This window comes from Fundulus heteroclitus, unplaced genomic scaffold, assembly GCF_011125445.2.
Source record: "Fundulus heteroclitus isolate FHET01 unplaced genomic scaffold, MU-UCD_Fhet_4.1 scaffold_97, whole genome shotgun sequence".
Classification (NCBI taxonomy): Eukaryota; Metazoa; Chordata; class Actinopteri; order Cyprinodontiformes; family Fundulidae; genus Fundulus; species Fundulus heteroclitus.
The window spans coordinates 653701-678858 of NW_023397439.1; the positions used below are offsets into that span (position 1 = coordinate 653701).

At 41.5% G+C, this 25158-nt stretch overlaps 3 protein-coding genes and 2 long non-coding RNA genes across 5 annotated transcripts; 1 reads left to right on the forward strand and 4 right to left on the reverse strand.

Moving 5' to 3' along the window:
• Nucleotides 1-4965: 4965 nt before the first annotated feature.
• On the reverse strand, nucleotides 4966-11094 carry LOC118556390 (sterol-4-alpha-carboxylate 3-dehydrogenase, decarboxylating-like). The gene is made up of 7 exons (XM_036134972.1): nucleotides 10838-11094; nucleotides 10588-10749; nucleotides 8703-8849; nucleotides 8486-8614; nucleotides 8230-8372; nucleotides 5880-5982; nucleotides 4966-5770 (listed from the first exon to the last, which is right to left on the reverse strand). The coding sequence occupies exons 1-7, from the start codon at nucleotides 10856-10858 to the stop codon at nucleotides 5438-5440; spliced, it is 1038 nt and encodes a 345-aa protein (XP_035990865.1). The 5' UTR covers nucleotides 10859-11094; the 3' UTR covers nucleotides 4966-5437.
• An 814-nt stretch (nucleotides 11095-11908) lies between these two features.
• Nucleotides 11909-15664, forward strand: cetn2 (centrin, EF-hand protein, 2). Its single transcript, XM_021315674.2, has 5 exons — nucleotides 11909-12142; nucleotides 12353-12517; nucleotides 12620-12748; nucleotides 14970-15107; nucleotides 15269-15664. Exons 1-5 carry the CDS (start codon nucleotides 12140-12142, stop codon nucleotides 15356-15358), a joined length of 525 nt encoding a protein of 174 aa, XP_021171349.1. The 5' UTR covers nucleotides 11909-12139; the 3' UTR covers nucleotides 15359-15664.
• Nucleotides 15665-17593: 1929 nt separating this feature from the next.
• Nucleotides 17594-21566, reverse strand: LOC118562538 (acidic repeat-containing protein-like). The gene is made up of 6 exons (XM_036134973.1): nucleotides 21289-21566; nucleotides 21037-21199; nucleotides 20789-20933; nucleotides 19383-19518; nucleotides 19091-19295; nucleotides 17594-18617 (listed from the first exon to the last, which is right to left on the reverse strand). Exons 2-6 carry the CDS (start codon nucleotides 21042-21044, stop codon nucleotides 18386-18388), a joined length of 726 nt encoding a protein of 241 aa, XP_035990866.1. The 5' UTR covers nucleotides 21045-21199; nucleotides 21289-21566; the 3' UTR covers nucleotides 17594-18385.
• A 4-nt stretch (nucleotides 21567-21570) lies between these two features.
• On the reverse strand, nucleotides 21571-23959 carry LOC118562539. Its single transcript, XR_004930654.1, has 5 exons — nucleotides 23928-23959; nucleotides 23797-23846; nucleotides 23416-23482; nucleotides 23259-23329; nucleotides 21571-21708 (listed from the first exon to the last, which is right to left on the reverse strand). It is a non-coding gene; the product is annotated as an uncharacterized LOC118562539 (long non-coding RNA).
• Nucleotides 23960-23973: 14 nt separating this feature from the next.
• Nucleotides 23974-25158, reverse strand: LOC118562540. The gene is made up of 4 exons (XR_004930655.1): nucleotides 25144-25158; nucleotides 24773-24871; nucleotides 24097-24208; nucleotides 23974-24000 (listed from the first exon to the last, which is right to left on the reverse strand). It is a non-coding gene; the product is annotated as an uncharacterized LOC118562540 (long non-coding RNA).

Consider the following 25158-nt stretch of genomic DNA (forward strand, 5'->3'; position numbering starts at 1 on the left):
GATTAATGCTGATGTCTTCTGTAACCATCTTGAACTCTTATTTTATATCTCAAACACATGCGTTCTTTTCCTTTTTTTTTTTTTTTTTTTTAAGCATTATTCTTCCAGATCACAAAGGTCAGTTTTGATAGGGGGACCACAGAGCGTATTGTAAACAAAGTGTTTGCTCAGACTGACTGGCTTGAGCTGATGTTTGCTCTAGAGAAAGGCAAGAAAAATGAGTTCATGTTTTCTGTAAATGTCATGCAATTTCTCCTCCAGATGAAAACAGCCACGGCACGAAAATGAACAAAAGCGACCAAAACCGACAATCCCACACGTTCGATTTCTGCTTAGATTTCACAACCTGTCACAGAGACGGGGAGGAAGAGGGCATTTAAATCTGAGAGCCGAGGTTTCACTCTGGGTAGCAGAGTATCTACATGGATTGTCTTCCTTTCTTTTTTTCTTTTTTCACACCAAACCAGTCGGGCGGCCTTGCCCTGTGGCTCCGACTTCACATATGAATCATTAGGGTGCTGCTGGCGAAGAATTAAAATGAGAATGCAAAGTATCTGAACTTAAACCCCACCTTATTTCCACCACACCAACAATTGGAATTGCAACAATGTTGTGCCTGGAATGGTCAGAAACTCGTGCGGTAAGCTGAGCGTGAAAGTGAGTTTTTTTTTAGTTTTTTTGAAGGGGGGGGGTATCAAAATGAGGCTCCCCGCTGATTCTGGGTTGATCATTTTCAGGCTTTATCTCCTCGTAATAATCAAAAAGCCAGCCTATAAAAATAGACACCTGCTGTGTTTTTATCGCCCCACGATCCATCAGGTTCTGTGAAATTCCTTAAATAGTTTTCTGTCAGCTGGTTTTTCGGGTGAAAGCACCTCCTGGTGGAGGAAGTCTCAGAGAGAAGAGTTTTTTGCTGTTTGTTCTTTGGGACTAAAAGGTTCTGTACAAATAAATCGGTGGCCAAAATAAACATTAACTTGAGTTTAAGCTCCAGCTGGATTCTTTTTTTTTTTTTTTCCATGCTTGTCCTCCTTATTTAAGTTCTTATTCCTTATTTAAGGGATTTATCGCTCATGAGTTTGCACTTTTGTGGTGCAGCTGGGTTCACTGTCCTGGGGGACACTGGTGCAGCACTGCTCAGGTCAGTGGCAGAGATCAAAGTCACAAAGCAGCTTTCCTCATAATAACACGATTATCAGTGCTACTTCATCTGTCAGCGCTTTTAATGCAGTGTATTCCCAGATATATTCTAAGAAAACGGTCACATTCCTATAAAGTTCCTGTTTAGACTAAATGTTCACATTCCTTTTTTTTTTTTTTCCCACACTGAAAAGTGAAACAGGCAGTACAGATGTACAGGAACCTCTGAGCTTTTGCTGATGAATAGTTTTACAAAACCTCTGGTTCCATAAATATCTCTGCTGTGAATAACTCGTCCAATAGAACAGCATTTTGTCTTCTTTTTTAACATTTCATGCATAGAGAGAAACCTTTATCGTTCATCTAAGCACAGCCTCTCTGGAGCATGCAAAGTCCTGGATATCGTCTTATACTCTGTCCTTCAGCTCGATCGGCAGGTTTTCTGGATGTTTCCGGGTTGGGGGGGCCTGAGATGGCCATGGAAGAAGGTTAGTGTCTGCTGAGTCATTTCTGTGTGGATTTGGCCTCGGATCAGTCTCAACCTGTTTTAGTTGGGTTTCAGATCCGCCTCCATACTTAACAGAGAGCATAAAGAGCTTCTGCACACTTCAAATGAGACCCACCTCGTATGCCATGTTTAAAAAAAAATGTACCTCTAACATTTCCACACACAAAAAGAAGGGGGAAAAAAAGGACCTGACGGCAGTCGACTGTCCAAGGTGTGGCTCTCAGCAACTCTGAGTCATTTGTCTGAATCTCATGTCCAATTAAAGTATCCGTAGCATTTAGCGAACTCCACACATAGCTCGTTGTGATGGAAGGACTCTAAAAAGCTTTCCCCCGCCATGCTTCCCAAACATCACATACAGCATGTATGTAGCGCCTAATTGATGCCATGGAGATGTGGGATGCCACTCTTTGCTGCAGTTCTCTATCAGAGTTTTGGGTATTTTTATTTACATTCAGTCTGATCCATCTTACTATCTGTGGAGACAACACAAGCTTCTCCGGTCTTGTTTATCACAATTTAGGCTGTTTCAAAGTTTATCAGTTGCTTGGATCAGAGATATGGGCACATTAAGCAACAAGCTATTTTCTAGTAGCCCTTTCCTGGCTTATGAAGAAAAAAATACATCTTTTATTTTTCAGCATATTTTGTCTTTTCTCATTCTTACATTACAAAAATGCTTCAATTAAATTTTCTTCATAGGAAATATCAGTTGTGCCGTTAATAGGCTCGGAATCGTCTTGTTACTGAAAGGTGCTTTAGAAATAAACTTGCTTGGCCTTGCCTAGAAAGAAAAATAGAACCTTTTCAATACTGTTGTTAAAGAAAGGTTTTAATTTAATTTATTCGACACATCTGTACACATCTGGGTGTCAGAAGGTGGGGAAATGCGAGATATTTTCCACTACTATAATCATTTTCTTCTTTACAAATCTGAAAGCCTAAAATGACTTAGAAAGCTATCCTTGAACATAATGTGAGGGAAATGAGCTTTGTTCTCTAATTTACAGAATCATTTGTCATATGTCCCTAATATTAAGCTGCAAATATTGAGCTGCAAATATTGAATTTCCTGGTTGCACTGCACTTGCGACCATCTGTGTAGATAGCACTGTCTGACCACAGCTGATATATATATATATATATATATATATATATATATATATATATATATATTATTGAGTCCTTGTTTGAATGAGATAACACCACAAGAGAAATGTTTATCTTTTCAGTAAATATGGCCATGGGTTCTCCATAAAATCTTATTTGCTAATGTAATCTTGGGGGGGAAAAAAACATCTGAGCTCCTCTAGAGCAGTGGTTCCCAAGCCTAGTTCCCAAATACTCCTGTCCTGCATATTTTAGACATGTCTCTGTTCCAGCTCACCTGGTTCAGATGACAGCATAGCCTTCCCTGCATGCAATCAGGTGCTGCAACAAGGAGATACGTAAAACATGCAGGACAGAGGTACATGAGGACCAGGGTGCTTTAGGAATATACAGAGAAGTGAACCAAAGGCTGTCCGTAGGTTGTTGTTCATATCAGAATCTCTGGAAGGTTATTACAGAAAAGTTTTTGGCATAGCAGTAGATGTGACCTGTGGTCAAATCCGCATTAGAAAAGGGTTTCCCTCAACTGAAATATAATCTCAAATTCTCAAGAATATGAACCACAGTTGAGCAATATGGATATAAAATTGTTTTATATTTTTATACAGCAGTTTATTTAAATTATTATTCTGGCACTTTAACAAATGACTGTCTAAAGCCTCAGAAACACAATTACAGTTGTAAGAACCGCATTTCTCTTTTGGTATACAATTAACTTTTACTAAAATAAACCAGGTGCTGCTGCTCTGCTGTTAGACAAAACATGGAGATTAGGGTGTTCAGACATATTTGAAAACAAGTGCAGCATTTATTATGCCTGGAAAACAGCTAATACAGTAAAGCTAGCATCCCTAATTGTCTGGCGTTTTGCTAACATAATCTATTCAGTTCATTGATATAATTCCAGGAACCCTTATCAGGAACGCACAAACAGGAGCGCTGCAGTGCGTCACATCAATTAACGAGGATCAGCTGGGGCCTTGAAAACTCACTGGACACAATGTGCTGAAGCGTGCCGAGACAAAGACAGATAACTGGACTTCTGCTGTGGGTAGTTTTAGAAGAAGCCTAGAAACTCCTGAACAGAAAGAGTTGAAAAAGGACCAGAGACCTTAAGAGCATCAGATGCAGCTGGTCTGGGTTAGTTCATAGAAAACAATGAGGGTATTTTTCTTCTGCTGCACAGTAGATGTTGCCCTTACTGGATCCCTTGATATGCGGTTACAAATGATGTCCTCATGATATGAACCATATCCACCTGTTTATAAACAAGACTTGTTCTTAAATAGCACAAGGAACTCCTTCTACATCCAGCATATCGTTTGTTATATTTAACCTGACATGAAAACAGGTAGAATTTAACTTAACAAGGAGGGTGTCTAAGTTTCCATCATAGGCAACATACTAAATAAGAAACGCTAAAATAAAGAACGTCTGGCAATCATACTGACAAAAAAATAAAATAAACATCTGTTGTGCACCCCACATTTCTTCGTTAATCCAGGATGTATAAAAGTTAGTGTGTTCTTCTTCTCATTGCTCTGTTTCCTGACTGCATTAGGGGACAGAGACATTCAAACGCTCATGCATTTGAATTAAAATAACTTAAAGACAAACAAAGCATCATTTGTTTTCATGAGTTGTGTGCTCACTTAATTGATAATTATTAATATCCATTACACATCCAAGTCCTGAAGATCCTGCCCTTTGCCTTATCCCAGAGTCTGCTTTTTATAAATTATAATTCCTTATTTAACTACATAATTTTGCAAATATCAAAAATAGGAGATTTGGCTGCATAAAATATAGCAGGTGGAAACTTACCATAGAGGTCCTGTACTGCTTATCAATATGAGCAAATGAGTTACCACGTTATCATAAAACCAGTTTGATGAGCCCATAATTGAGATTTTAACGTTGTCTAGATTGAGGAATGACAGCAAATGCACTAAGAAAACTTAATAGTTGGCTTGGAAGTTTTCCAGTGTAGCAGGATACACCTACGAGCAATTAAAGGCAAAATATGAGACTTTTAATTTCTTTCTGGTAAACAGCAGGTAGGTAGACTGTACCCCCAAAAGCCGGCCACCAAAGGGCAAGGAGCAGTATGGTAAACTTTATTTTATACAGAGATAGTGAAAATACAATATTTCTAGTTTGGTTTACAAACAAAAAACTATTTTGCAACACAAAACGGTTTTCATTCATTCAAACGCCCATTAATTCAGCACTTTTCAGCAAATTTACATTAGCACAGTGTGTCTTAATTATTCACAAACTCTCATCATAGCAAATGCACAGAATTAAAGTGGTATTTTGTAGATTGTCCAAACTGAGTTTAATGCTTAGAAAGCCACTCATGTCAGCTGTATGACATCTATAAAGGCGATCCCAGCAGCCACATTTCAATGTCTACATAACAGAGAGTAAACAAAGTAAAAACAGACAAAGAATTATGAATCAAAAAGGTGAAATTATGCAATAAGTTTTGTTTATAGCGTTTATAAAGTGTAATGAGAGAATGCAGCAACTGTCGGAGTACAAGAGCCATTTGCTGCCATCTGCTGGTGGAAACAGGGCATACCATGAAAAGGCACAAAAACTACCAGAGATGACTTGAATGGTTCTTTCAGTGCATCGTGTTGGTTTCAGCAGGGTTTCCCGTCTCCCCTCTAACCATCAAGCCCCATGCCTGAGATGAGGGTAGCTCTCCACCGTGCGTTCAATCCCCTTCTTCAGACTGACCACCGGCTTGTAGCCCAGGTGCTCCTTGGCGCGCTCGCAGCTGTAGTAGTGATAGGTCCCGGCCAAAGCCACTCTCATGGGCGTAAAGGTGGGTTTGAAAGAGACGAAGGGGCGCAGGATGCAGGTCAGCAGCCAGAGGAGCAGGGCCAGTCCGTACACGAGTCGGTACGGGAGGTGGAGGCGCGGGGCAGCGTACCCTAAGCCCACCAGAATCTCCGACATGAAGTCCCAGAAGCGGATCGGCTCATCGTTGGTGATGTGGTACGGCTGCAGGAGAGGTGGAGGGCGCCACAGGTAAAGATCAATGGAAAGCCAATAAAAATTAAAAAAAACAGGAGGACATTTTAAAATGAGCGTCTCTTGAAGTCCCACTCACCTTTCCGCAGATGGGGGAATCTGCTCTCAGGTGCTCGGCAGCAAGGATGTGTCCATGAACAACATTCTCCACATAGGTGAAATCTACAAGATTGGTTCCATCACTGGTTGGGGGGGTCATCAGATTAATATTCATGTTTAAAAACAATCATGTATTTCTATTGTGTTCTATATAATCCCTACACGCTCCACCATAACTTGACTACGAGACAAAAGAAAAAGAAGAGTGATAAAAAATGATTATTTCTATAATACCGCGACTACAAAACCTGAGTATGAGCTAATTGTACATCACTGCTAATCAGTTATTCACTCAGCTGGACATGACGTGGAGGTCTACTCCAATGAACATCATTATTAGGAACAGAGAGCTACACTAAAATGCTCTGGCTATGATAGAAGGGGGGGGGGAACCTTCTGTGGGAGCTTCTAGCTGGATTTGCAACATGATGGGAAGAATATCTGATCCTTGGATCAGTGAAAAGCAAAGCATTTATTCCTAAAGTAGCTTAGGAGGTCCTTCAGATCCCCACGCTGCTTCTCATTGCTGCAGCAGGTCTGATTCTACATGCCGACTGAAAAAGTGTCGATCGGTAAACCAGGAAAATACAACGCATCTACCCAGTAAGTTCAAAAGTAAGCCTCCCTCTTCTCAAAAATATAAAGTTATGTAAAAATTGTAGCATTTTAAAGACTGAAATAAAAGATATCCACACAAATAAATCTGATTCAGACAAAAAAAAAAATCTAAATATTTTGTTCAACACAAAACTTATGAAACCAACACTTACAGCCTTTGATGAATACACTGTATGTTAAAAGTATTTCCAATGGCAAAATGTACTGTTTCCTGTGTGTTCACTTTACCTCCAAATGTAACAACTTCCACACTGAAGAGTGTTGTTAGCGACGGGTAGTACTTATGGAAAAGCACAAATTAAACTCAATTCCTAAACCTTAATAATGCCATAGACAGTGGTGGGCACAGTCGTGATAGTACAAAAATAGATAATTGCAGGGCTAACTTTTTGTTCATCGCGTTATCAGCCAACCTAAGTTTAAAAGTTGTTTGTGGACCGGTTATCATCCATTTTATTGGGTTTCAATAGCTGTTACTACAATAAATTTCACAACAAGATATTCATCTGCCATTTAAAATCATTCTCCAGGCTCTTAATACACATCCAGAGAGACTTCTTTGTTTTCTTCTTACCTTTCTTCTTCCCTTTATTAGTTAGTGCGCCGCTGTGTGACCCTAACCCTTTAATTAGTAGTGTACCCGAGCTTTCTTGGTTTGGTACCACCACAGCATGAGGTGGAAGGAGACTGGCCTTTTGGGTCGCTGCATGGCTCAGCGGGCCGGGACCGTTTGTTTTCTCAAACACTTCCTACAAAACACCGCCAGGCTGCCTCCAGAGACATTTAACTAGCAGATATAAAATAGGGAAAACTTTTTTCTACACAGCAATGATTAAAACTACTTTTATTTCAGCTTTTCCAATAAAAATATTTTGCATATTAAATACATAATAATCACTGATGTTACAACAATAGGTAACCATAAAAGTCATGATTTCTTTTTCATGTTTGTGATGCTAGAGGGGAAAGAGGACCTCTAAAAACACTGAGGACTGTATCCTAGGCTTGGCTACCAAACTCACACGCAGCATTTTCTCTAAATGCTGCGGTCTGGGCACAGAGGGATGGCAGATCTTCTCGTATACCTCAACTGCAGTGTAAAGGTTAAAGTTTCAAAGTCATTTATCCTGAACTAAAACCACAATCCCCTCAAAAATGCAACCCTGCGCACTTTGGTCATGTTTGGAAACGTAACACACTGACTGCTGTTGATTAGCTTCCTCAAATTTCCTTATCTTCAGTTTAACGGTTGCAACGCTACCTTTTTAGACTCACTGAAGTGCAGCCTCATTGGACTGAACCAAACGCCTCATGCCAAGTGGGGGAGTCTTAAGAGGTGTTTTAGGTTTATTTCAATGTTTGTGTTAGTAGTTATGTGGCAGCCATTTTGTTTTCCCCTATTGTGTGTCTATGGTTTAGCTAAACCAGTATCTAAGGGTTCTTGTGTGTCATTTCATTAGGTCAGTTTGGTTTGCGTCTGAATTCAGTATTTTGAGTTGACCTCTTTTGACCTCTTGGCATGCCGGTTAAATTCCTAACTTTGTTAAATATCTTCGTGTTTTTGGGTAAATAAAACCCACTTTTTGTTTTTTTTAATCCAACACCTGTGTCCTCCACTCTGTACTGTTTGGTCCCTCGACACAAAATAATCATGCACGGGTGTTCTACAAGATTAAAGTTGTTTGGATGTGAACAGATAGTTGATCGCTCACCCGATGATGAACTTCATCTTCCCCTGGCGAGCTGCGTCCACCAGGGTGGGAACCAGCTGCGGATCCCGGGGGCCAAAGATGCCGTGAGGCCGAATAGCAACAGTGAGGAAACCCTTCTGCTTGTCACAAGCCTCCAGCACCAACTATAACACACCAAAATAAGTCAACTTGTTGAACAAAAGCTTACGACAGCTTATGACATTTTTCCTGAATTTAGAGGCAACAGATTTTTGCTTCAGGTACGAAGCACTCCTACCTTCTCCTGCTCAATCTTGGTCTGAGTGTAGTAGTCGATGGGCTTCTTGGCGTACGGCAGATCCTCTTTTCCATTCTTAATGTCTGTGCCCTCAAACACCACGCTGGCACTGCTCGTCAAGACCAGTTTCTGGCAACAGAGGCCGCTCATCCATTTTAATCAAACTCCTCGTTTCCTAAAGAGAGCGGTTTGCACTAGAAAGTAACAGCAGCAGTACCTGTACTCCAGCATCTATGCAGGCTTGAATAATCGTCTGTGTACCCTGAATGTTGACCCTCTCAAACAGCAGCCGATCATCGCTCGCAGGAGGTGGGGAGGCGCAGTGGAAAACCAGAGAGATGTCCTTCAGAGCAGAAAGCAGAGCCTGGAGAGAAAAAAAAAAGAGGCACAGTCACAGCTGCAGGCTTTAAAAAAATAATAATAAATTTATGTGACCCGAGAAAGGAGGGGAAAGGTAACAAAAAGCAACACAAAGCAATGGATAGTTTGAAGTGAAATACAAGGGGATATGTTGGTTTCACAGATTTTCACAAATTTCTTTTTTTGGTGAAAAAGCCATGCAGGATTGCTCAACTCTTTTTACTCCAATACCTTTTTAATGCCATATAACCATTTACCTTCAAAAGTCATCAAAATAGTAAATAGTAGGAATGCACCAATAAGTTTTTGGCCGATATCAATAACCGATATTAACACAATTCAATTCCAAAATACTTGATTAATCCCAGAGGGATCTGTCACTGAACACTGAATGTTAATGTGGCGGCCATACATCATAACTCCTTGAATTTTTACCCGATTTTCACATGGTTTGGTTTGTTGCAAACGGCAGAGATGTGGTTATGATACAGGATGTTGTTAAACATAAAAACATGTTTTAATCCTGAAATACGTTGTTTAAACAACATATTTCATAAATGTATGCTCTTTAACAGAGACATATGGCATATTAATGTATAAATACATGTTTTCTTACTGAAATACTTTGTTTTATGCTATATAACAAAGAGATATGTGGTATGGCATATTAAATATGTAAATAAATACATGCTTATATACTCAAATACTTAAAGATACATTTGGTATTAAAAATTAATACATTTTACATTTTAATAAAGAAACAATTTGGATTGTTCACTGAAATTTATTTCCCTCTCAATCCTGAGCCTTGTGTAAACACCGCCAACAATAATTTCTTCATATTTTTGCGTGCTGTGCATGCACACATACGTTTTTTTTGAAAGGCCTGGAAAATTGTTCCTTAAAATATCCAGGTCAAATCAGTGTCTTAAACTACCCTGCTTGCAATAGGGCTGGAGCTTAAGAACGGTTCTTGAAAAATAACCGTTTTGCACAGCTTCCTGCATGTCTGTAACTCCATGGTACTTAATCTGATGTCACTTAGCCTTAGTTTGTTAAATATACTGATAAATTAATAAGCATAAATAATGGTCCATCTGATGGGTTTCTGCACTGTTCTCACCAAGTAAAAAACATCTTCAGAACCAACCTCAGCCCAAAAGGGTGATCTGCACCGCTTGGTCCTCTTTCAGTAGTTATCGCTGGTTATTGCAACCGTAAGCTGCAGAAAATACGGTCAAAGCTGCTCCCTCTGTGTTTACTCCCGTCGGCTCCTATGCCTGCCTGGAGTAGGAGAGACCCATCCAATATGGCGGCGATGCAGGATGCGCTCCAGCACATAATGAGGCGTCTACGTATAATGTCTATGGTCCACTATAACTTTAACAGAAGCTCTATATTGATCTGCAGTAAAACTCTAGTATTGATTCAAGGAGAATGAAAACCGAGTTATGCCACAGATTTTTATAAGAGCAAATTTTAAAACAGTTATTTTCCTTAAACATTGCTTTGGTCATTACTTAAAATTCCACCAAGATGCAAATTGATGATAGTGACGTAGATAAAAGTAAAAGAAAAAAAAAATCAACGCAGATATGAACACTTGTGATAATGTTAGAATAAATGGACAGCTCTCGTTGGACACTGCGTTTGCTTCCCTGAAGCAGTCTCAAGCTGTTTGGTCATTTTCGGCTTCCATCTGTGGATCCCACCAATGAAAGCCGTGCCAGAGGAGGTCTGACCTGTTTGTCGCAGAGGTCTCCCTGGAGAAAGGTGACGCCTGGGAGCTCGTAGCTCTGCCGGATGTCAAACACAGACACAGAGTAGCCCCTGTCCAGGAGCTTCTCCACCAGGTGTCTGCCCAGAAAGCCAGACCCCCCGATCACAGCACACCTCTTACTGCTCTGCGGGAGACAAACCATCATCATTTTATCAACCGCGCACAGCTGTCGTCATAAATTAAAACCCTAAAGCAGACAGTCTGGGACTCACCGGCCGAACACGTGTCGCCATAATGGGAGAAAACTGGCCAACAGGTGAAGAGAAGTGGACTTTTCACCCGCAGAGGAGGGAAAAAAAGTTTACGTCTTCTGAATGTTCTCACTAGTGGCACAGGGACGTAAAAGCTTTGAACATGAAGCGCACAGTGCGCAACTTTTACTGGGACATACCAACAAACCTGGGCTTAATTCAACGATGAACAAACATGAACAGCTTCTATCAGCTGAGAGAACCTCTGTGTGATTGGTCGAGACACGGCCGAGCGCAAAGGTGACGTTCACGAACAGCCAATACGGTTTACGATACGTCAAAGAACGCCATAATTGTGGCCAATGGAGAACCGCAATAATTTAGGTTCCGCCTCCTGTCGGTGAGACCACGCCTCTCGGGGGGTTAACGACATGACGTTTCAACACGAACCGTTTTTTAGAAGCATATATGGTTTGAGAAGTTTTTATATGTGCAGTAAGGGCTTCTACTTGTGTCATGCTATATGATTTTATGTTTCTTTTTTAGTATTTCATTATTTGACTTCTGTATTTTTTATTTTTGACGCTCAGTCTATAATTAACTTTTTTTTCCGATTTCCCCCATATTTATTTACCTCGCGTTTATAAAACAATTATAAATAAATACACTACACGTTAAAGTAGCGATAAAAGGCAGTAAAATAGTACATACGGTTACTTTTTACCTACTACTACGATGATCCGTGGATCTCTTGGTGTAGTGTTCAGAACAGCCACTAGAGGGTGTATTGAGGCACACCCAAAGCTGCGACACTTAAAACGTGATAAACTGGCTTCACGCGCATATATCGCAGAGGGTGAATATTGCGTGGGATCGTCCACTCATCGTACACTGAACTGCTCGTGTTATTGTTCTAAAATCATTTTTACAATCCTATATATGGACCCTGTCATTTTTAGCATCCAATCAGCTCTTTGCAGGACGGGTGCGTTTGATTCCTTACACCGTGTGCGCCTTTCAGCATCCTCACCCGGACGCCTGCGTCACACAGACCAGTGTGATATGTCGGCTGGCGCACAGTGGGTTAAAACCCACCTTCTAGTCCGTGACAGCAGCTGGAGCACAGGTTGTTAGCTAGAAACGCGGTACTCCTCTCCTCCTCCTCATCATGGTTGATATTTGTGCTAAATAAACAGGAGGATATCTGTTTTTTTTATTTTGACAGGCTAAGCTTTCATGCAATCCACCGATCTCCTCCCTCCTACATGAGACAGAGGCTTTAAATAGCGGAGAAGAATAAAGCTGCTGGTCAAATACACAGACATGGTAAGAATTAGGAAAATCGGGTTTTATTAGAGTAGCAACCTTTAGCGGGATTTTTTTTCCCTTTAAAATGCAGTTTCTGGATATATGTGGCTAATTTCTAATAAATTGCTATTGGGTTGGTTTTGTTTTATTATTCTGTGGGGAACACACCAACCCAAAAGAGCTCCTTTCTGTTTTTTTAAATGCTCTCCTCTTATGACATGCCAACAGGCGACCAGTGCCAAGAGGCCATCCCTGCAGGGTCCAGTGCCCCCTCCTCGCAAGAAGACAACTCCCAAGCCAGAGCTGACCGAGGAGCAGAAGCAGGAGATTAGGGAGGCCTTCGAGCTCTTTGACACCGATGGCTCTGGCCACATCGACGTGAAGGAGCTCAAGGTAAAATGAGCCGCAGCACTGACTGATCCCCGTGGAGAAGGAGAAAATGTTTATTATCATTGTTTAGGATCACCTCGGTGCATCTTTCTGATTCTGAGCCAGGTTGCAATGAGAGCTTTGGGGTTCGAGCCAAAGAAGGAGGAGATCAAGAAGATGATCGCCGAGGTGGATAAGGACGGGACTGGGAAGATCTCCTTCGCTGACTTTCTGGCTGTCATGACTCAGAAAATGGTATGCAAGCATGCACCGGTGGTTTGCAGTGCCTTGCTAATACTAACCCCTTAAAAACGTGTCGCATTTTGTCGCCGGACGACCACGGTCCGTCTGTATCGGCGAACACCATTCTGTTTCGCAACACACCACAGGCTCAGTCAGATTTGACAGCTTCAGTGAACAACCTGCCACAGATTCTCCTTAGGGTTTAAGTTTGGACTCTGACTGGGCCATATTTGCTTTGATGTGAAGCAGTGATTCCCAGCCTGGGGGGGATCCAGCTCCTTTTACGCTTCATCGTGGGGATGGTTTGTTCAGGGTCATAGCCAGTGTTAGTTTCCATTTTCCGTGGTCTCATCTGATCAGAGCACCTTATCACAAGGAGTGGAGGGAAAGGTGTCCCCTGCCTGTGTCCTTGTAGCACACTGAAATGGGACTCGTGATTTTCTTATTTTAAAGACCAGATTTTTGGACGGCCCTACTAATAGCGACAACAGAATAAACAGATTCTTCCACCACAGCAGCGGATGTCTGCCTCTCCTCCAGAGTTACCATTGGGCCTCTTGGCTGCTTCTCCTGATTAATAGCTCTCATTGTCTGGCCCGTCAGGTAATGGCCATTTCGTTTTTTCATTTTCAGGTCATGGATTGAACAGTGCTCTATGAGCGGTCCGCCTAACCCTACTTTGAACGTTCGACAATTACACAAGATTTTGAAGGCGTTTGGTTACACTGCCTTTTATTTGGGGTAGCAGAGCAAATGGGGCAAAAAAAAAAAAAAAGAAACACGCTAACCACACTTTTTTAGATTTTTGTGGTTTGTGTGTCCTTTTTTTTTTCTTTCGACTCTATAATTGTGCGCTTCCTTTTATTGATCACATACACTCACCGGCCACTTTATTAGGTACCCCATGCTAGTAACGGGTTAGACCCCCTTTTGCCTTCAGAACTGCCTCAATTCTTCGTGGCATAGATTCAACAAGGTGCTGGAAGCATTCCTCAGGGAGTTTGGTCCATATTGACATGATGGCATCACACAGTTGCCGCAGATTTGTCGGCTGCACATCCATGATGCGAATCTCCCGTTCCACCACATCCCAAAGATGCTCTATTGGATTGAGATCTGGTGACTGTGGAGGCCATTTGAGTACAGCGAACTCATTGTCATGTTCAAGAAACCAGTCTGAGATGATTCCAGCTTTATGACATGGCGCATTATCCTGCTGAAAGTAGCCATCAGAAGTTGGGTACATTGTGGTCATAAAGGGATGGACATGGTCAGCAACAATACTCAGGTAGGCTGTGGCGTTGCAACGATGCTCAATTGGTACCAAGGGGCCCAAAGAGTGCCAAGAAAATATACCCCACACCATTACACCACCATCAGCCTGAACCGATGATACAAGGTATGATGGATCCATGCTTTCATGTTGTAGACGCCAAATTCTGACCCTACCATCCGACTGTCGCAGCAGAAATCGAGACTCAGCAGACCAGGCAACGTTTTTCCAATCTTCTATTGTCCAATTTCGATGAGCTTGTGCAAATTGTAGCCTCAGTTTCCTGTCCTTAGCTAAAAGGAGTGGCACCCGATGTGGTCTTCTGCTGCTGTAGCCCATCTGCCTCAAAGTTTGACGTACTGTGCATTCAGAGATGCTCTTCTGCCCACCTTGGTTGTAACGGGTGGTTATTTGAGTCACTGTTGCCCTTCTATCAGCTCGAACCAGTCTGGCCATTCTCCTCTGACCTCTGGCATCAACAAGGCATTTCCGCCCACAGAACTGCCGCTCACTGGATGTTTTTTCTTTTTCGGACCATTCTCTGTAAACCCTAGAGATGGTTGTGCGTGAAAATCCCAGTAGATTAGCAGTTTCTGAAATACTCAGACCAGCCCTTCTGGCACCAACAATCATGCCACGTTCAAAGTCACTCAAATCACCTTTCTTCCCCATACTGCTGCTCGTTTTGAACTGCAGGAGATTTTCTTGACCATGTCTACATGCCTAAATGCACTGAGTTGCCGCCATGTGATTGGCTGCTTAGAAATTAAGTGTTAACGAGAAGTTGGACAGGTGTACCTAATAAAGTGGCCGGTGAGTGTATAATCCCAGCAAAACACATTGAACTTTGTGGCTGTAATGGGAGAAAAGGCTTTGTTTTTGTTTTTTTACCCCATTCAGTTTAGTTTTCCAGAAGATAATTTCAAACAACTTCTAGTAGCAACGTTTTCTAATTTTCAGGCCGAGAAAGACTCCAAAGAGGAGATTCTTAAGGCTTTCCGGCTATTTGATGACGACGAAACCGGCAAGATCTCTTTCAAGAACCTGAAGAGGGTGGCCAAAGAGCTCGGAGAAAACCTGACGGACGAAGAGCTGCAGGTTAGCCACGGCGTTGCACGATAAAATATCCTACATGCAGAAATCAGGACGCCCATCTGCCTGTAACGTACAAAACCAACAGGCATGCTTGTTTTTTTTGTTTTTTTTTTATGTATGTCAACATATCGTGTGCTGGCATGATTTGCTGCCGCTTTGTGCAGGAAATGATCGACGAGGCGGACAGGGATGGGGACGGAGAAGTGAACGAGCAGGAGTTCCTGCGCATCATGAAGAAAACCTGCCTGTACTGAAGGCAGAGCGCCACGTCAGGGCTGGTGACGTAGAGCCAAGCAAGGCCCGGACAGTGCTTTGTGTGTAACGCTGCTCATGCACTCGCGTAGAAAACCTTTATTTAATGTGTTGTGCCATAAATCTTACCGGAAAAGTATCAAACCGCATAAAGATCACGTGCTACAGTGGGGTAAATGCATCTCAGGCTTGAAGAGAACTAGCGAAAAGCCAAATACCATTCGTATTCGATTAGCCGTCATAGAAAACGAACCATGCTGCAGATTTCTAACAGGAATATAGATTCATATCGATGCCAAATTCAGTTGTGACCCAGTGCCTGCCGAAACAGTGACAACCAGTACATTCCAGTGCTTTATTTGCTAGAACACTTTGTGAATCAAGTTCTACTGGGCTCTTTGCTTTTGCCCTTTTTATGCCAGTTTTAGTGAAATTTGTAGTATAACCTTGGATTAACAGGGAGCGCCGCCTCATCCCCGGGCTTCCCGTGGATTTGTGCCTGCCTGCGCCTGCTCGAGGCGCCACCGTCACAATCAGGGAAGATGTTCCACAAATCCACACACACCTTCCCCACTGATCCCGACACAAACCAGAGCTTTGAATATTGTACGCTCCCTATATATTTAATCTCCTGCTGAGCTCCTCTGAATTGTCGAGTGCTTTGAGTGTTGTGAACTGAAGCGTAAATACGTGGCAGAGTCGTGTTTAAAGAACAGATTAAATATGATGAAGCGGTCTGTCTTTTTTTTTTCTCCTGCATTTCACTTGTACTACAAGCCATTATCCATAATTGATGTCTTTAACTGACCATCAGGCACTGCATCCGAGCAGAGATATATTCAAGCTGTAAACATTTGCCATCATCGATCTTTCAGTCGCACCCATTTCCAGGTTTTTTTAACAAATAGTTTGAGAAGCTTTTGAGTCGACAAAAGACGTTGCCAAAGGTGACTAGGGGACCAAACTGTGGGCTATGACGAGGAGTCTTGGATTGTGAGATGATCTCCAGCGAAAGGTGGTTTAAAAAAAAAAAAAAAAAAAAAAGTGGATGGCAAATGGACTGAATTTACACTGGAGCCCACTGAGCTATATAATACACTGGAGTGTATAATAATCGCCCGCTGTTAGAACGAGTCGCTTTGAAGCCACCAGCCGCCATATTGGTACTCCCTATTTCCCCCCAGTAACTAGGGAATATGTGCGCTACAGCATCGAATAACGAGGATTTTCTCATGTTCGGGGGGGGGGCTTAAGACTTTTAAAATGTAAAATGCCATATACTTTTATGTTATGTTCTAAAACTATCAAGTACTGAGAAAGTCATGTGCTGAAATATTTTGCATTTTATGAATTATATATATATATATATATATATATATATATATATATATATATATATATATATATATATATATTTTTTTTTTTTTTTTTTTTAAATGTATAACAATATACAAAAACATATTTACACACATGTATACATATATATACACACATATTTATATATACACATATATATTTAATATGAATAACATGTAAAATATTTCAGCACATAATTTCCTAGTAGTTGATAGTGTTAGTACATCCCTGACTGTAGAATTACTTGTGAAATGTTTTCACTGAGCCAGAAAACTGCTTGTTGTTACAACCAAATCCTATGGGATCCTGTGAGAGTAGGGAGGAGCAAGATGGCGGCCAGTGACTTAATTTTTTCGGCAAAATCAGCACTCCAGTGTATTATATAGCTCAGTGCTAGAGCCCCATTCATTCAAGTACTTTGCCCACAGCAGGGGAAAGATGGAATCAAACCTGCAACCTTCCAATTGCAAGATGGCTACCCTACCTACTGAGCTACAATCTGCCCAATGGCTCGCTGCCCAAGGCACCCCAAAAGAAAAAAGAAAAAAAAAATTCTTACAGCTGTAAATACTGTAACGTCTTATCAGAGTTATAAAATTTATTATTTTTATACATACACAAGTATATGCTCAAAACCGAAATATTTTTGTTGCATTTTTTATGCCCTGACTGGGCAGAACCTTATGCGTTTGCCTTTATGCTCTTTAGTAACACCAACATGCTGCTTAGTCAGGCTGTCTGCTCATGTAAGCAGCCTGCCGTCAGCTGCTTCATCAACACAACAGCAGTGGTTTACCCAAATGTTAGCAGCTGCAGCTCTGATCACAGCAGCATTTTGAATGTTTCGGAAAAGCTTCGGTTGTTTAAAACGTTTGTTTTTAATAACCTAGCACAGCTTGAAAACGGTCATCAGTCCATGTTTATTTAGGGCCACCTTAGACTAAGACTAAAGTGCAATATAGATTGATGGTTCAAACGTGGACTTAATCATTTTTTGCATTGGTTACAGAGGCCTTAAAACACGGTTTGTGATCGCTGAAAACTTCCCTTGTATTGATTAATGTTCCCAAAATACTAGAGAAGATGTTTCCCCCACTGATGTGGAGAACATCGTACAGAGAGGAGCCAGGGCAGCGTTCAAGTAAACAACTCCCATTAAATTTAAAAATCACTTCATGACTGCAGATTTTTCAGTAATTTTCTGAAAACACACACACAAAAAAAAACACCCTGGTAAAAAATATATAACAATAAAACAAAAGGTTTAAAGTCGTTTATAAAAATTATTTTTTAAATATTACGCATTGCTGAAAAACATAGGGAGCTGAAGAAGAACAAAAAAAGTCTCAAATCCAAGGTGACTTTTCTTTTTACATGAACAAGATGTCAAATGTTGGTTCTGATAATGTTGTAAATTTTTATTTTCTAAATTTATTAATGGTAAAAAAAAAAAAAAAAAAAAAGAAAGGCAGTATAAAGTCAATTAAGAAAAATACATGAAAATATTAACCTCTACAATGCACAAAAATATAGCAGGTAGTAAACCTTGCTGTTCTTATTCACATTTCCAGTTACAGCCACCAATAAAAAAAATGAGTTAAGATAATATTCCAGCAACCCAGACAGTTGAGAGGCATTGCTTGAGGTAAGAGGTTTTCAGTGAATCTGCTCGCCTAGCTCTCACCAAGTTTGGTCTTTGAGGCAAAGTCGGCGCTCAGCTTCCGCATCACTTCGGCGTGGCTCTGCCCCGCCAGCTTCTGCCTCACGTTCCCATAATTCTCCTTGACGAACGTGGCGAAAGGCGTGGGAGCGCGTGGCTTGGAAGGAGTCAGTAAGACCAGCTGACCCGTGCAGAGGGCACACACAAATTTCGCCGTGTCGAGCGACTTGGAGTGACGGCCGATCCTGAGAGGAATCAGGAAAGGGCAGCTCATTGGTGTGTGAGGAATGGTTACAACAAAACAGATAAAATCACTCTTTTAGAGATGCACCCATCCAGAAATCCGCCAAGTTTCCCCAAATACTGTATTAAATTGTTTTGAAATTAAGAACTCCAATATTTTCAGCTGATAGCCAACCACCGACGTTTAGTTGGTGCTTTATTTTATTTTTTTAAAAAGTCTGATTCTTTGACGCATAAACATTGATAATCTTGTAATTCCTGTTTTTATCCTTTAACTCAAAACTAATAGCTCTGTCAAAGAAATTGCTAAACATTTTTTTTACCCAATGTTACAGCCCTTAGTAAAAGAAAAAAAAAGAATCAGAAATGGCAGGTCAGAGATGAAAGGAAAATGGGCATAGGTGAGGAAAAGCCTGACCGGTGCGTCTCTAGTTTTCACTGAGAACTCAGACGTACTTGTTACTCTTAGACTTACGTATTCTGGCAGCGGCTGCACTGATACTTGAACTTGTACGTGATGTCGTAGCTGTGGCAGCGCGTCACCATGGGCAGCTCGGGGTGCATGGTCGTGGCTTTGCGTGCGTACAGCTTCCAGAGGTTTCCGTGCCCGTCCCTCACGCCGTTGATCAGCCACGTGGCGGCGTGGCACATTTCGTGGATCAGCGTGTCCCTGAGACGGTCTGGGAAGGGCGGAAATATTCATGAAGAAGCGACAGAGTCCTTCGTCGTCATCAGACATTGTATATTTCTGCTTTCAGAAGTGTCACCTGCAGTGTCGCAGACTTTCTCCGACAGCTCGATGCGAGCGTAGCGCGGCCCTCCGCCTTTTTCCCTCCCCGTGATGCAGTGCCCGGCCGTTTTACGCATCTTCTTATTCCAGGTTACAGACATCGTGGTGGGAAGCTAAAAATTAGAACAATAATTTGTGTATAATGAACGTTAGTAAAGCAAACCTTGACGAAACTGTTTGAAGTGTGAGGATTTTACACTTTTTTTCTTCAAAAAAAGAAAAAAAGGAAAGCAGAATAAAGTAAATAAATAAAACTTTCTAATTTGTATCCGTTGACAGATCAGCTTTGCAGGAAGCAGCATTTCTCAGAGAATAAACATTTCTAAAATACCAATGCTTATCAATGCGTTCTTTTTAAAAGTTAATGACAGGTAATGGTTACTCTTTAAAATGTAGCGTGAACTTTGAATAAAACTCAACATTTTTCTGTAGACTGAAAGCCATTGTCAGCCTCGCCCCTCCTTATCTGATCTGCTGCACCCCCCCTCCCTTAGATCATCCTTCTCCATCCTCTCCAGGACTTCCAGCAACACGGGGAAGAGAGCATTCAGCTGTTCTGCTCCCTGAATATAGAACTCCCCCTCACCAGACATCTTTAATATCAACTTTCTCCCTCTGTTTGCTTGTGTAAGAGATCATACTTTCATTTTAACTGTCGTTTAATACAGTTTCTCTTATTCTGCTGTGCCTTCGAGGGACCAGAGAGGCGCTTTAAGATTAAATGTATTAATATAACTCAATATCTGGGGTCTGATTGCAATTCATCTGTAGAGACCGACATTAACGGTGCAGACGTAATGATTTGTTTTCATGTCCCATGATGCACTTTGAGTTTAAAAAGGTGCATAGCCAGATTATTTGATATTCTTTTAATTTATATGTCAGTTGCTCACTCTGGTTGTATACAAAGTTTTTATGAAAGAGTATCACGTCCTGCTGGTGTATTAGTTATCATTTTGCAATTTTACGCTTTGTTTTTACTCAGTTTGTTAGTAAAAAAAAGTCTTCTGTGCTCATTTACAATAACGGAAGTACGACACTGTGTGTGCACAGCTGGGGATAAACCAGGAAGCAGCTAGCAGCTATTAGCATCTCCCAGTGAAGTAATGGAAACAATGGTCCAAGATCCAATGAGGGGAAAAATCAAAAACAAATACAGTTTAGTACATTTATAGTCTTTTTGTTATAGGCTTATTGCTGATAGGAGGAAGTGATTATTCCTCCAGAGCGGCACCCGCAGCCCGTGTGCTCAGCGTCGCAGAGATCACTGTGGGCGCCACATTTCACTAAATAAATGAACAAAGTACGGATCCATGATCACTTCAACACAAACATTTGTAACAGATTGTAAATGAAGCCAGAGCAAAGACGGATTCAGATCACCTGGTTGTCGAATATAGTGCTGTTGTAGAGCCGGTACAGTTTGCTTGTGAGTTCTTCCTTATTCGTCTTGAAAGTGGATCCAGATGTGGAGCCGGGAATTGTGAGCGACTCCAGGAAGCAGCCAGGGGTCTTACACACCCTGATCCTGGAAATAAATGAGTGCAGACAGATCTCTGTATACGTGATGAACATAACATTTTGATTAAAGCAGACAGCGTTTGGTCTGGTTGTAGACGAAGGCGGCGTACCGGCTCATCGCAGCGGGTCTGGGCTCCGTCTGACTGACGGGCTTCACGATGGAGGCCTTTCCTTGGGGTTTTGCATCTAGAGGTTTTTCCTTTAGTGGTTTCGAGACTGGCACTGCAAATGTTTTCACAGCAGGAGCCGAGACCACAAGCTTTGCCTCGGATCCTAAAGTTCAACCAAAAAAAAAGATTTGAGATGAGAGAAACCCGTCAACGCACGGCTAATCAAGGGTCAAAACAAATTGACGGCTTCACCTTTGACGGGCTTTGGGGTGAGCGAGGTGCCGGTGAGATTGTATTTGTTATTCTTTCTCAGCCTCTCCAACAGCGACGCAAACTCCTCCTCAGAACTGCTCGACTCGTCCAGCCTAGACGGTGCGGAAAAAGTGCGCGCGGGCAAAGCCGTTAACGCCTGGCCCTTGCTGGGAGGACGGATGACGTCGGAGAGACTGGGGAAAACCGGCGATGCTGGAGAACGGTTCTCCTCCTCGCTGTCGCCCTCGTCCTCTTCTTGCTGAGGCCTGGGCTTTGAGTGACGGCCTTCCAAGTACTCCCGTATGACTACGTTGTCTTCATCGTCGTCCCCACTGTCACTAACAAAGACGGGCGAGTTAAACTGGGCGACGAGTCTTCTGAACGGTTGCCGTTCTGCCGGAGTGTTGATCTTTTTAGGAACTGCGAAATAGAAAGAGGTCGTTTAAACTGTGAATGACGCTCCATATCATTCATGGGCTCACTCCACTTGACTGTTTACAATAAGGCCCAAATAGAAGAATGTGGTTAATATTCAAGGAAGTGGGACAAAAGAAACAACCAAAACAAGAGAAAATGTTCAAGTGTGAACTATTGATACACTGATTAGATAAAAGCTAGTTGTGGTACTATAACATATCAATTTAACAGATTTTAAACAAATGGGTTTAAATGCCAAAACTCAAATATTTGACATCCAGTGGTAAGGATAACATACACCTGAAATTTTCCATATTTTAATCACATTGCATTTATTGATGCGCACAGGTGATAGATAGTAGCAATGTTTACTTAATTCTTTACAATAATATACCTCAAGACATGAGTTTGCATGAATTCCCTTTTACTCTGATACCTCCAAATAAAAGTGGTTAGTTCAGAAGTCACCCATTGAGTAGAAAAGCATCCACCCTGTGTATAATCTAATCTCTGAGGACTCCACAAGTCACCTGGACATACAGAGATACAAACGTCCTCAAGAAGACTAAGCGACACAGCAGACAGGTCAGATGTGGAGATGCTTAAAGCAGGGTTAGGTTAAAAAAAATCTCAAGCTTTAAACATCTTTTAAAAAAAAACTGTTCAATCCATTATCTGAAAATGAGAAGAGTGCGGCCCAACTGTAAACGTACTAAAACATGGCTCTCCAACTAACACTGATGGGTTAGGAAAAGGCAGCGTTAATCAGGGAAGCAACTAAGAGGCCCAGGGTGACTCAGGAGGAGCTTCAGGGATCCACAGCCAAGCAGGTAGAATCTGTCAATAAGTAATTAATAATCAAGCACTTCACGAACCTGGCCTCCAGGGATGAATGGGAGGGAAAAAGTCACTGTCAAAATAAAGCCATAAGGGATTTACTTCGAACTTTGCCGCAGACCATGTAGAGGACATCGTAAACATGTGAAATGAAAAAGAGGTCAGATGAGACGGAAACTGAACTTTCTGTCCATCACGCTGAACACTACATCTGACAGAAGGCTAAAGGAAACATGAGGGTGGCAGCAACATGCTGTGAGGCTGTGTATTTTTCCACAGTGACAGGGAAGCTAACCGTAGGGCAATCTTGGGAGAAGATCTTCCAGAGGCTGATAAGAGTTGGGTGAAGGTCACTGTTGCACCAGGATAATCACCCTAGATATAATCAGAGCTACAACGGCGTACTTGAAAGCATATTCATGTGTAAGAAAGGCCCAACAAAAGTTTAGACATAACTCTCATCAAGAATCTCTGAAGGCCAATCCAATTAAGCACAAGACGTGAAAACTTCTGCAAAGTGTTTTCATTTTACTCCACAAGTGGACCACTTTTTGTTGATCAACTACATAAAGATCACAATAAAAGATGTTCAAGGTTTTGGTTTAGAGAAATAAAATCTGAAAAAAAAGGTCATGGGGTACGAATACTTTTCCATGGCACTGCATGCACAAACGAGAATGGATTCGGTGTTAAAATCAAAGTTTATACAATTTTACCTCTTAAGGATGATTTTGTTTCAAGAAAGTCGTCATCAGATGAGTAATCGTCCACTATGAAGTTTTTCAGGCTGTTAAAAAAAATTCAGGAAAGGTAAAAGCTTGTACCATTACAAAGCAATGTTTCAATATGAGGACAACGCATCGAAGAACTGACCTGTCTTCACTCCCACTTCCAGATGTTTTCTTCGCTTTGGCTGCAGGGGTTTTAACTCGCTGCAAAACTTCAACGTGCAAAAAGAGAAACATGGGATAAGACATGCTGGTGAAGATTCTCCGTCATCCAGGTCATGATCAATAAAAAAAATCTAAACTAAAGCTGAAGATGTTCCGCTTCCCATCCAGAAAGCTTTCTAACTTCAAAATGTCTGGAGTAGTGTGGCGTTCGCATGTGAAGTGAAACATCTTCAGCTTCAGAATAGAAGTCCAGTTGTTGTGTTTTTTTTTTTTGTTTTTTTTAAAACCTTTTTTGGATTCAACAGAATCCTTATGAGACCTGCTCTCATAAGGATCTAAACACATTTAGCAGTGAACTTACATGCAGCAAAGGCATCTTCATCATCTGAGCTCTCCACAAGAACAGTTGAGCTGAAATAAAGAATACATTTAAAAATAGTTAAATTACTGATAAAAACAGAACAAAAACACGTCTTGCTTGGTTTACCATACCTCCCCGTCTTTGCAGCACTGTGTGGATTCTGGGGCTTAGCTTTTGCTTGGGGTGTAAAGTTTTCCACAAGAACTAAACACAAAAAAAAAAAAAACGAAGAGAAAGTTTCACATCGTGCATAAATCTGGATTGCGTCATTAAAACAGTGTGCAGCAAAAACTCACTCACATTTGTCAAACTCTTCATCGCTGGACTCGCTCTGGGCCGCTTTGGCGAAGGCAAATCCCGATCCAGAACCGCTTGTCCCAGCATGACGAGTCTTGCCAATCATACTCCTCAACTACAAACAAAACCAGTAAGTGTCCCTTAAATTATCTGCCCTGCTTGGTTCTCCCGTATGTGTTGCGATCGCAATGTTTAAAGCAAAAGTGTCAAACTAATTTTTTATACTGGGCCACTTTGGCATCACAAAGTCATTAAAAGAGCCGGCTGCACCTGTAGAGAATTTCATTTCAGTTCACATAGAAATATATATTTTTTTAAATGCACAGTAACATAGTAAGTAGCACCCTTAGGCTTGGTTTATCTGCAAAAACAAAGTTGATATTGGGATGCGTTACACTTTAAACTCATCATTCTGCATCACTTTTTCTCCTTTTGGACATTTCTGGGTTGTTTTAGTGTTGTGGGAACAATTGTGGCATGCTAATGTCTAGTGAGCTGTGCGGATGCGTTGTACTACACAGTTAAAAAAAAAACAACAACATTCGCTACAGGGGCAGTTTTAGCCAATTTAAAAGGCTATATGACTCCAGTTTATGACACGATAGGCCTGTTTTGGCTCTTGACGGGTCGCATTCTGCCCGCGGGCCTTGAGTTTGACACATGTGGTTTAAAGGGTTACCTTCTTTTCCGTCGAGTCCAGTCCCTCGTCCATCCAGCCCATCTTCTCAGCCACTCTTCAAACGTTTTGCAGATGTCGCCGTTCATTTCCTCAACTCCCCTAAGAACAGCGCCGGTGTCAACATGCGATTATAAACACACAACCGATTATTCGCAAACACAAATGCAATCAAAACCTACAGTTCTTCAACCTACTAGCCCTGCAGCGATTAATTTCGCTGAACAAGTAGTTAGCATTATTTCCGTTAGCAGCTTGCTGCTAGCTAAATACTAATATTGCTAAAGCAAATGGAAAACCATTTAACTAAATATACAAACTTGTTCCAAACAGTAAATATTAAGAAGGGTTGCTATAATTAAAATAATAGTTACCGAAGGCAGTTCTTT

Bases quoted from the DNA above. Each gene is read 5' to 3' on its own strand.
- LOC118556390 (XM_036134972.1), bottom strand. From the start codon at position 10,858: ATGGCGACACGTGTTCGGCCG. The intron at 8,850-10,587 runs GTCAGACCTCCT...TTTTCTCTCCAG, and splicing joins GAGACCTCTGCGACAAACAG to GCTCTGCTTTCTGCTCTGAA. The intron at 5,771-5,879 runs GTGAGTGGGACT...CCTCTCCTGCAG, and splicing joins ATTCCCCCATCTGCGGAAAG to CCGTACCACATCACCAACGA.
- cetn2 (XM_021315674.2), top strand. The intron at 12,749-14,969 runs GTATGCAAGCAT...TCTAATTTTCAG, and splicing joins CTGTCATGACTCAGAAAATG to GCCGAGAAAGACTCCAAAGA. The intron at 15,108-15,268 runs GTTAGCCACGGC...CGCTTTGTGCAG, and splicing joins TGACGGACGAAGAGCTGCAG to GAAATGATCGACGAGGCGGA.
- LOC118562538 (XM_036134973.1), bottom strand. The intron at 19,519-20,788 runs GTGATCTGAATC...TCTAATTTTTAG, and splicing joins GCACTATATTCGACAACCAG to CTTCCCACCACGATGTCTGT. The intron at 19,296-19,382 runs GTGACACTTCTG...CGCCCTTCCCAG, and splicing joins GAAAGTCTGCGACACTGCAG to ACCGTCTCAGGGACACGCTG.